Genomic DNA, 11,703 nt, shown 5'->3' on the forward strand with positions numbered 1-11,703 from the left:
CGGCCGAATGCAGCTACGACGTTGGGAACTGCAGGCTGTTGACAGTCAAGATATAGGGAGGAGAGGCGGCATTGGTTGGAGGGGGCAGAGCAGCCGTACAGACTACAAAAACCTGGAGTACATCAGTTTAGCCAAGAGACTGAACTCCAGACAGCAGGTGGGCTCTGTTTTTTACCCACTTCAATTTCTTTTATGACCCTTTGCTCTTCCTCTGTGGAACTTTATAAGTGTCATTCCAACATGCCTACAATAAAGAAGCTCAAATAAGATTATGATAAGATAATATACTCTTAAAGTACACAGCTTTGATTCAGATAAAAGCAGAAATTTATTGGAGATTAAGATCAAATGTTTTACTTACTGAGAACAAAAACAATCTCTTAATTCTATTCATATCATGATTCATCCATTGGCTGAGCACGTATGAATGACTTGATGTTTTGACTCGATGGGTGAATCACTGCCATTAAGTCAAGTAAAGACAGTATTACATTTTTTTTTCCTTAAATGGATTGAGACAAACGGATTGGAGCCCTAGCTTAATGTGAACACACTTTAGAGATGAATGAGTCACACACTAATAAATACTTTCTCTCCTGAGGGGCCTGGAAGTTTCATTTTGCCAGGAGACAGAGACGAGGCTTTTGTTTGGTGGCACAGAAGCAAGTCCCTCTGTTGGACAGCAGTTGGCATATTTAGGAGGCGACGTCAGCAACGCAGACTCGTGGGACTTCTCCCGTAGGGCCTGGAGGTGGGTGGAAGAGGAGGAGGTGTGAAGCCCAGACAATGGAAAAGAAACAAGAAAATTAAATCACAGAGACACTTATTCACAGTAAAATATATATTAAAGCTCCTATTTCTTTTGCATTTCATGGCTAAAGACAAATGAGCAGGAAAAAAATGAATAATAAGCTGTTGTGGTAGCGCTGAGCTGAAATTTACTCAGAAGATAGTCACTTGGCTTAAGGTACAGGAACAGTGACGCGTCGTGACGAACAAAAGCACGTGGAGGAATAGAAATGCAGCAGTTTCATCAGTTACAGCCATTCTGACACTGTGTAAAAGAGAAAATCCTCAAACACTGAGCTGTGCTATAATACTAGGTACAATGCTGCTTTAATTTACATAAGAAACACGATGAATGTTAACACCAAGTCTAGGTAAGGAGGCCTGTACTGTTTGTCAGACCAAAATAGACGCACCTCCTCAGATGCATTACTGTCCTTGGCTTGTGAGGATGAGTGCGGGGACTCTCATGAATAAATAAGGTGAATAATGGTTGTTCTTTTCAAAATGGATGTGAAATGTCTGCACAAAAGGTTAACAGCTTCTAAATAAGGACTGATGTTTGCAATGGTTGCTGTGACAGGTGCTCAACATGGTCTTCAGCAGCAGAACCCCCTCTAAAGTCCAGCCTTGCATGCACAACAATATGCTGCCTGTTTTTATTGCTAAACTTGTTTTTCTTATTCTTGCAAATGTTTCTTTACTGACCATCTTCTCTTTCTTCTATGGTAAGATATAAAAAACAGGTACTGTTGGCTCTGTCAGGACTGTTGCCGTTGTTTGTATTGTTTTTTACCTGGCAGTTAGGAGCTTCACCACGATGGTGTAAAGTGTGCAGCGCTACCACAGTTCAAGATGTAGTAGGTTTTGTAATAGTTTAGTTGTTCAGCCATGTTGAATTTTGTCAGCTGCATTGCTTTCCACCTGTAACAGTGCCGTAAATGTTCTAATAAAGTGGTATGTAGAATTCAATAGTGTTAAAGAGAAATTTGAGCTTGCATGTGAAAACCTCTTTAATCTTAAAATGTCTTCACCTGCACGTCCCACAACGCCCATAAAGATAAATGGATAGATTAGATTGTCTCAACTTCTTATGAGATCTCAGATTTCAAAGAAAATGATGAAAGAGAATTGCAGGCTGAATGACAGACCGACAAAACAGGGTTGATCACTGAGTGGTTAATCTTCAGGCTTCATTGGATGAAGAGTGACAGAGACACCTCTAAGCAATCGATACTTATGTAATCTTCTCAGGCAAACCTCGTGAAGCAGCAGTCATACGACTGCCTTTTGAGAGTCTCCGCCCACACACACACACACAGACACACACACAAAACTGTTATACACCACACCCTTCCAAATCCTGTCCCAGTGAAATTCCGCTCACTCCCTCGATCTCAACCTTGACTCCGCCTCTGTTTAATTATTCTCTTTCTTTCGCAGACAAATGAGCTCACATGCATTTATGAATATTTGTGTCCCGATTAGTAAACATTAATGCAGAGAGGAAAAACACAACAATAAAAGCGTCCACAGGAGAGAGCTGACATTAAATCTGATATTTATTTGTTTAAATTCATTAACTCACATTAACCTATTAGCACCTCTCACTAACGCCATATCAGATCCTCAAGGTCCCATGATTTTATACAGCTTTTAGATTCCCGACTGAGTTCTGTTCGCCCTTCTAACCCAGCCTATCTCCTCACACTCAGGCTTGCCTTGGCAGATCAATAGCACAGCATGAGGTTAGGTTTTAATTGAGCTGTCTGGAAGGGTGGGATATGCTTTAATGAGGCCAGGTCCTGTTTTCATCCTGACCTTTGAGGCTCTGCCCTACAGGTGTCCATCCTCTAACTTAAAAGGAATATATGGACTTGTAGGGCGCCAGAGGTGTCAGGCCTCACCAAGCTTCTCTGCAGAGCTTGACATTTTCACCATCTAATGCGCCCATAGATTATTTTATTTTTTCCGAGCTAATACACAGGATTTGGTGTACCTATCACCAGTGCTACCCTCCAGCATGATGAACAGGATGTCCTGTGGTCACATATAAATGATATATAATATAATAGTATCTGAACTACATTATCAACACCAAGCACTGCTCACCAGTGCAACCTTATCTGCTGTTTTTCAGGCAATTATCTCGTAGCTTGATCTCCTTGAAGCTGCTTTGAATTCATCTTTGGCCTTTGGAGTCGTTACCTACTTACACTTTAGACGTGGAGAACCATTAGCATTCATTTGCAATCATCAGGCCACCTGACAAATGCATTATCCACTGGTTTGTTACTCTAACCATCTCCTGAGATAAATGTCTGAGTATTAAGCTAATGGACTATGTTCGCCAATCACCTCCCACTTAATAACTTTGCCTGTCTGCCTTTGGAAATGGGCAGGTAGCATACACGCTCATCAGAGCATTTTTGCTAGAAAAGGTTGCCTACAGGGGGGTTGGTGTTAGAGCACACGGTACATTTAAAACCAAAACAAGAGCTAAAAGAGGCTAAAACCTCAGTGGAGCCATCAGGTGTTCATTCTCAATGATTTTGGATTTTTAGAAACACCTTTCATACCCCAGCTTGATTGTATATGACTATGACTAAGGTGTGATATACCGTATGATTTCATCTTTCACAGCCCAGCACTGGTGCAGACTTGACGTGATAATGGATAGCACTTCAGACATGTTACAGTTCCTTTGACTGATGTCCGGAAGTCTGGAGGGCTGATATTCAGGTTCAGGAAAAGCCATTTTATGCACACTTAATTAGCTTTCTTCAGCTGCAACTAAAAGTTTAACTTTACACATGTAATACTGTGTATGAGCAGGTGTTTATTAACATTGCTGTCATACATGCTCTCAAGGAAGTAAACCCTTTTAGTGTTTATGGACTTACCTTTTTTTTTTAAGTCAGCTATATATGTATTGTTCATTGAATCACACTGCAATTCATATGAAAATCCAGCTTACATTATGCGAGTGTAAAGGGTGTAAAGGTGAGACTAGAGCACAATCAAATCACACACCAGAGTTGTGATGATTCATGTGAAATGATTACAGCCAATAATTGGATATTTTTTTTAATATATATTGCTCAAAAAGAAGAGAGAGGGGTGATGTTGCTTCAGCAGGCCCCATGACATCACAGGTGTAACATTTAACATTGTATTTGAAAAGGCCGGTTTTCTGTAAATGCCAGGTTCACGTCTGTTTTCGGACTCTAGATTTGAGGGGAAATTGCCCCCCCATTATGAGAAGGTGACCCAGTGCCGTGGGTTACTGAGGTTACATCAAGGCAGTCCGTATTTGGAAAGCCACATAACAAAATAGCCTAAATCCAGCTGGAGCACATCTAGAGGAAAACTAAGAGTGTGTTTGCCCCGTAGGGACTGCCTCAGTGAATAACTGTCATCCGGATGTGACCAGACAAGACAGGAATGGTCTCGCTGGGAGGATACCACAACGGAGTGGAATGTTATTGCATGTTATTTTTCCCCAGAGCCTGTCAATCTTGCCCTGGATTCTTTCCTTCAATTTCTCCTGAAATCAAGCTTCCACATATGAACGTCTATCATCTCGATTATGCCATCGGCCTCTATAATAGCTGCACCATCCTTGATTACAGAATAACACGCTGACGAGTCTGACTAGATTTGGATACGCATTAGATGCAATTTTTTAAACTCACAATTTCTTTATTTTTACTATATGAAATCTGTTATCAGGTTGAGCAGCTCATTTTTTAATGGTAAATCAAACCCTGTAGCACCACCATCTGAGTATCAGTGATGGCAGTAATATTCCTGCACAGCTTATTTTATGATAAGTGAAACATTACTTTCCCTAACTGCTGCTGTATAAGAAAGGATTTGTAACACACAAATAGTGAAAACTATTTTTTACAGTAGGGAACATAAGCACATTAGTTGACTGCAATGAGAGCATCACATTAGTTTAACTATGCGTCTAACGTGTGCGTCAGAGGGAGAAATGTAAAATGTATTATCATGAGGATAATATAATCAAGAATAAAAAAAAAAACTGAATTCAAAATGATGCACTCCCCTCGTTTCATCATGGTTTACATCTCATATCTTTTGCTGCTAAGATGGTTTGATAGGAACGCTCATGCTTGCTTCGTAGCAAACGGCTGATAACAGATCAGATCTAACATCGGTCCATGTTGCAGCATGGAGTCATATCCAGACACATGAGCATGGTGAGGAACATTGAGGCCCTCCTGTAAACAGCTTTGGGGTATAGTTGAGTGCTAGTATAATTCCAAACACTAAATAGAGTCTGTCTTGTTCACTATGTGAGAAGACAGATGTCACAGTGCCCCCTTACTTTTACATTCTGAACTGCTTGTGTCTATGTATGCCTGTCCATGCATATTGCTGTACTGCAGTAGTTTTATGATTACACATTGTTCAGAGTAACAAATGTTTTACTGTAAACCTCTACAGTTCATCCCTATCCTCTTGTAGCTTATACATCCGGTCTGATCTGAAAAACAGAAAATACTAAACCCAGCGCCTTTTCTACCCGTGAAAGCAGCACAGCAGCAGCTTCAATCCTTCAGTGTTATACTGACAGCTGCATTGATTACATTTGAAGCACATCTGGCCAGTCAGATGCATGAGAGAAGCATGACTGGGCAACACGTTTAAAACATAACTGGAGTAGACAGCCTGTTAGTCCGTTTTATTTTCATTTCAGATTAACAAAAACAAAAACAAATTGGCACTCGGTGCACAAACTGCTGGCCAGCTCCCTTCTGGGCTGATGACCGAGAATAAAAAAAAAATACTGGAGGACAGAATACTAAAGGCGTGATCACCTGGGCAACACAGTCAGAGCATGTCATTGGTTCTTATAACGCAAGAGCATAAAGCCGACTGTAAATACTTCTTGAGCGGCATCTTGTTTTGTTCTTGAGAAGTTGTGTCCACAAACTCTCAGACGTCACTGACAGTGAGAGACAGCAGAAGTAAACTTTGGGGAACTCATAGCCAATCCATCAAACTGTTGATAATGAGTGTGTGAATGTACGTGTGTGTATATACACAAGTGTGTGTTCAGAAGTACATGTCCTGGAAGAGGTTTTGTCCCATTTCAATGTAGGCCTCCTTCTCCTGCGCAGACATTTGCTCCACTAGCTCCGGCCTCTGGCCGACCTCTCGGTAGGAGAACTGCCTGCCTCCGACCATCACCATTGGCTCATCCCCCACCTCCTCAAACTCGTCGTCGTCCTCTTCCTCCTCGACCTGATGCTGAGCAGCTGCGGCGGCGGGGGGAACTGCGGGAGAGTCGTCCTCCGATTCGCTGGTGTCGCTCTCCGAGTCGCTGGCGTTGGCTTTGGCTTTGGCTTTGGAGGAGGAGGACCCCTTGGTAGCAGCGCTTGCTCCGCCTCCACCTGTTGCTGCCGCACCTCTCTTCTCGTGGATGAGCAGGGCACGCATCACTTCCTCATTTTCATCTGCCTGACCTATTCCGTGACCTGCTGCTCCGTCCTGGGCTACGGGTGCAACGTCTCCACCTGGGAAAACAAAAACAATTGCTCATTCAAATTAGAAATATATTCACTTCTGAAATCACTCGTTCTTGTTAATTCTTCTGGAACTTTTAGAACATTACGAAACATTGCTAAGTACTTCTAAATTTGTGCCTGGAACCAGACAACAAGACACGGTCGGCCTGTCTCGGCTCCAGCCTCATCAAGCTAGTCCTTATAGCAGCTTTAGCGTACTTTACGTACACCACGTCATCTCCGGATGTCATGTCTGTTTCCATCATCATCATTACAGACAGATCCACAGAGACCACACAGGATATTCAGAAGGCATAATTTTTGCAATTTCCACAGAATACATTTTATTAATGAGAAATTCTTGCTCAGCCATGCACTAATCAGGCCCCTGATTATCTCAATTAAGCAATTACGGTTCAATGGGAGTCTGGCCAGGCCTGATTGCTGCATGCCCTTGGGTGGAGAAACAATGTCAGAATAAGATAGCACGGTGAAGCGTCTGACCGAGGGAGATAACCTGGGTTGACCTGTAGTCGCCCCGTTTTGACTGCAAACAGAACAGGGATTGGAACTTAAGGTCACAGAAGAGCAGTGAAAGGTGTGGGTCTTGATTAGGCTCGTCTTTGTCCATCCGATCATCTTACTACTGGAAAACCCAGTGCATTCAGCAGGCAATAGAATTTATAGATGACGACGTGTGAAAACAGCATTCAGGAGAGCAATTCTTCATACTTCAACTCACAAAATTGAAAGTGATTTATCTACAAGCAAAAGCCTTCTGCCATCAGATTAGTGTGAAATCTACATATTGACTGGTTAGTGCTTGACGGGTGTTTTCGTAAGAACCTCTCACTTACTGTTCTTGATGATGTCGGGCTCGCTGTAAGCACCCTGCACGGTGCTCTGGGTCAACCAGACGGGCCTCTCCTTCGGTGCCTTGCCTTCCTTGGCCTTCTTCAGCTGGTCTTCCTGCTCCTCCATGCTGATAACCACATTCTGGGTGTACATGTCAGCGTAAGACGAGCTTTTGTTCGACCAGGCTTCACGGTGTGGGCCCAAGTGCGCTCCGGCTGCTGCAGCAGCACGTTCACGGCTAGAGGAAAGATTCAGTAAACATCCTTTAAACTGACAAACTATCATGTTTAAACATGAAACATTGAGTGTGCACATGTGTTCTCAAGCTAAATATGTTACATTCCTGTGTAATAGAATTGAATTCCCTCATTGCACAAACAGTTATTAAGTTGAACCAATATCAGTGAGGCCATTAATGCAGTTGACAGAGGTGAACATCCCATTTGTTGTCAGTGAAAATGCTGACTCGTGAAGACTGGCTGACTGAGGAGAATAAGTATTTAGTAAGCAGAGCGTGAGGTTTATGAGACGCTGACCTCTGTTTGAGGGCAGGGATCTCAGCGGGCTCCGGCTCCAGCAGATCCTGAGACAAGTTAACATCTTCGGTCTCGCGCAGCAGCGCATAGATGGGTTCGATCTGCTCATTGAAGCGTGCCACCATCGTCCTGCCATCAGTACAGATAGACGCGTCCTCCTCTACCTCCGTCTGGCAGAAGGTGCAGCGAAATGTACCTATGGGTGAAGACAGATATACGTTTACAACAACGGGGGATGTTCTGGTTACTTACCTGACCGAAGCACACACTGCGTTACCCACAACCTTGGGGTATGCCTGTAGGGCACTGCTTTTCATTTCAGCCCAAAGCCGCAGGCTGTAAACCAACTTTGCAAAAAAAAACTACTTGCAGAAATTTAGCATAGTTGGGAATGTGATGCGGTTTCCTTCAGTAAAAATGAACACACTTGCATGACTCTAGATACAGATAAACGGATAATCATGAGCACTTCCTCACTGAGTGGTTGCCCTTTGATCTTTAGATGTACTGTATATGTCTGTTATTGAGGTTAAAGGTGTGCAACAATATACCACCACTCTATTTGCTGTGATTTGAGGGTTTTATGCGGACTACTGCACGTCCACTATTATGATTGATGAAGCAATCCTGCGATACCTCACTTCCACTTTCCATTAAACATTCAGGTAATAGGTGTACTTCTACCCAAAACAACAATGCCTTGCTGTTAATGATCTTTCTCTTCGGGACCTCCTTTCCACCAGTAAGAGAAGGCCATGTTCGGCCATCTGCTTCTCTGGCTGATTTCAGTTTCAATAAATGGGAAATGAATATGTGAGTCAGTGAGTGAGTGAGTCTACATGTCAGGTGGAATTAGTAAAGAAGAAGCCACCGGTCTCTCAGACTACCACTGTGTGAGCTCCAGGTAATCTTTTTGTCAGCCTCTGTCAGGGTGCAGGGTTACTGCCTCCGCAGCCACATTTGATACCAGTTGAGATATGTTGAAACAAGAGACAAGTGCAAAGGAATTTGGCAAGACGCCGGGAAGATGCTGACGGCTCCAAAACAGTAGCATGAAGCTGGGAATGAGAAGCTATGCATGTATCATCCAGTGTGGCGTTATTGGGCAATTTATTTCCTTAAACTAGTTTTGTGTTGCATTTTGGGGCTAAAGTGTTTACAACTCATCCCTGAAAATGCAAATATGCCCACATGCTTCTGTTTTTATTCTAAAATAACCAGTCTTACAACCTGACCCTCTGACATAATCAGGAGATGTGTTATTTGAATCAAGAGGAAACTGGATAACTTAAATTCAAATTCAACAGAGAAAGCACTGGCGACTTAAGTAAGTTGGTCAAGTCTTAGTTATGTCAATCGACTTATGAATTCAGAAGCATGTGTGAGTCTACGTCTACTGTTAATGGTTATTCAGCTTCATCTTTCCTTTGAATTCTGCATGTCCACACCCACACTCTGCCTAAGATGACTTGCTGGTTGCTTCTCTTACTCACTCGTCAAACACAGCATAATGGTGATAAGTGAGTGATGTGATGTCCACTTAGTAGCACGGTTCTGGACTGCTGCCAGCCCGTATTGAGGCAGGGCGAGAATCAAAGTACGATTGTGCTTCAGGCCTTTTGCTGTGATAGGAAGTCATTTCAAATATGCTTAAAAGACAATTTGGAAACATTTAATTTTACCGAAGACAACCTAACCTAGAAAACATTTAAATGTAACCAAAACTCATCTAATCAAAAGATTTGCCAGGTATTCAATTCCTCAGTTTAATTTGGGGTAAATAGCCACACTAGCAAATATATGGACTAGATTACTTATCACGTACTGATCGGGTGACATAGCTACACTGAATCTCATGTTCTTCTTTATTATAATACTCTTCCTTTTTCTAAATCTTTTATTTTTGCTGGTAGCAAGAAGCCACAACCTGCAATGGGCTTCATCCCCAGGAACACAGATGGCTTTAGATGCTCATTCTCCTCCCCTGTCATAAACCTCGTCTTGTGCAAGTGATGTTGGTGTCGACGGGTCTTTGAGAGCACATCTCAGTGTTCTTTTAATCGTCTACGATTGATTTTTCTTTCGAAGCACATACAACTGCACAGTGGTAGTGTGGTCATGAGAGAGCAGTAAATGTCTTCTACAGACACGGGCTCATTATCAGGCAGCACTGAAATTGAACGGCGTTGGTCACAAAAAAACCAACAACTAATAGCCTGAAGGATCAGCGTTTTTCAACCTTTTTTGAGCCGCGGTACATTTTTGCCACAAAATGACACATTGTAGCATAATACAGCATATATGCTGACAATTTAATGACAAGTCCCTCAATGTTTAGATGAACACAAAGCTGATATCCTGGCAGAAACTGAAGAAAGGCAACACAAAGCTCTTCCTCAACAGCTCTCAGTCGCTCTCTGTTTTTAGTTTTTTTTATAGCAGTCATGCTTGAAAAGCTCATCTCACAAGGCTTTTCATCCCCGTTAGAATGTTGTCCGGGGCCCAGTTCAGAGTCTGCATTTTTCCTTTTCAAATATTTCTCCATCGCTGTTCGTCACCGCAACCGTCTTAAATTAACACGGTCATTATTGCTCTACCTGCTGCCACCCACTGGCATGGAAGAGTATTGGATTACTTAGTCCTGGTGTGCACTGGTGTGGTTGAAAATCACTGTGGTAGATAATTTGACTGTTTACCTGTCATTGGTTCAAACAGCTGATTGGCCTCGAGATCCGTGAAGGTGGAGAAGCAGCAGGGGCACCGGAAGGAGGCTCGGTTGGTGGAGTCTCGCTCATCCGTCTCGATGCGCCGTCGCATATGATCCAATTTATACTTCACCACGTTGACCAAGACCCTAAAAAAAAAAAGAAGCAGGTCGGTAAAGCTTTGTAGTATTCAAGATGTTGGCATGGGCTGATAAAAGAAAAGCACACAGTCTCACACACAACTCTCCCCAGGCGTTAAAAGACAATGTTTACTCTATAAACAAAACAGATAATAACCACCTGTAGTTGATGAAGTAGTAGTTGTGCCTTGTTGTCTTGCCATCGGGGGCCGTTTCCACTCTCATGCGACACTTCACAAACTTGTCTGCCTTCAGGGTGTTGAGTACTGATCGCAGTTGTTTACGATCAAACTTGAGCAGCTCCAGCATGTCCTCCTCTCGTACACACGGGTTGCGAATGAGCACATCCAGGGCCAAGGCGTGTTCCACTCCATAGAAACCCCGTACGACCTGCTTGGCTAGCCGCTTCAGTGCTGCAGGAACCTCAGTCAGTACCTCTGGTTCTATCATCTTGTGCTGTGGGGGGGGAGAGAGAGAGAGAGAGAGAGAGAGAGATGAGAACTGTTGAGCGATTCTGAAGGGACGAGAAACATTAAAGGACATCAGAAAGTGGAAGAATTGAGCCTAAATCCGCATTATCTTACCATTAGACAACTCAAACAAAGATATATCACCATGACTAATGCAGCAAGTTAGCAGCGACCATAACTAATAGTAAGGGTATTATATTTAGCTGTTAACGTTTAAGCACTTTACGGCTATCTTTTCATTTAGCGGACTAGCTCGCAGATGATGCCGTATGCTAACTTTCGCTAAACTCAACGTTGCAGCCAACATGTAGCTAGTTAACACCAACCCTGGCCGATAACTTACTCTTTAACGGTGTGTTCTACCAATACGACAAAGCCACCGCTTCCTTAGGTCATCGCCGACTTTGTCTCTAACAAACACAGCTTAAGCTCACTTGAAACATTTGTACTTCTGAATGTTTAAACCGCTTCAGGTTAGCTAGCATGCTTCATGATTTACTTGAGAAGTCAACCCCGGAAATAATACCAGAACCATAACAAAGGCGTACCAGTTGCACTCAATAGCCAATAGGAGCAAAGGATTGTTGATCGACATACATTTTGACGAATGGCTCTGCGTCTTCCTTATTTTCTTGGGAACCAATCAGATTAGACAAATAATATTTGTGGGCGGA

The 11,703-nt window shown here is 42.9% G+C and overlaps 1 protein-coding gene across 1 annotated transcript; it reads right to left on the reverse strand.

Moving 5' to 3' along the window:
* Positions 1–4,271: 4,271 nt before the first annotated feature.
* gtf2e1 (general transcription factor IIE, polypeptide 1, alpha) lies at positions 4,272–11,532 on the reverse strand. Its single transcript, XM_031858237.1, has 6 exons — positions 11,373–11,532; positions 10,720–11,015; positions 10,411–10,568; positions 7,715–7,910; positions 7,181–7,416; positions 4,272–6,332 (listed from the first exon to the last, which is right to left on the reverse strand). Exons 2-6 carry the CDS (start codon positions 11,007–11,009, stop codon positions 5,872–5,874), a joined length of 1,341 nt encoding a protein of 446 aa, XP_031714097.1. The 5' UTR covers positions 11,010–11,015; positions 11,373–11,532; the 3' UTR covers positions 4,272–5,871.
* Between the last annotated feature and the right edge of the window lie 171 nt (positions 11,533–11,703).

Source organism: Anarrhichthys ocellatus, unplaced genomic scaffold (assembly GCF_004355925.1).
Source record: "Anarrhichthys ocellatus isolate YVR2014 unplaced genomic scaffold, GSC_Weel_1.0 scaffold20, whole genome shotgun sequence".
Classification (NCBI taxonomy): Eukaryota; Metazoa; Chordata; class Actinopteri; order Perciformes; family Anarhichadidae; genus Anarrhichthys; species Anarrhichthys ocellatus.

What these genes read in the sequence shown, in the direction of transcription:
- gtf2e1 (XM_031858237.1), bottom strand. Translation starts at nt 11,009, where the DNA reads ATGATAGAACCAGAGGTACTGACTGAGGTTCCTGCAGCACTGAAGCGG. An exon ending in ATCCCTGCCCTCAAACAGAG is followed by an intron (nt 7,417 to 7,714) that starts GTCAGCGTCTCA and finishes TCTTTCCTCTAG; the next exon opens with CCGTGAACGTGCTGCTGCAG. An exon ending in GCCCGACATCATCAAGAACA is followed by an intron (nt 6,333 to 7,180) that starts GTAAGTGAGAGG and finishes TTGTTTTCCCAG; the next exon opens with GTGGAGACGTTGCACCCGTA.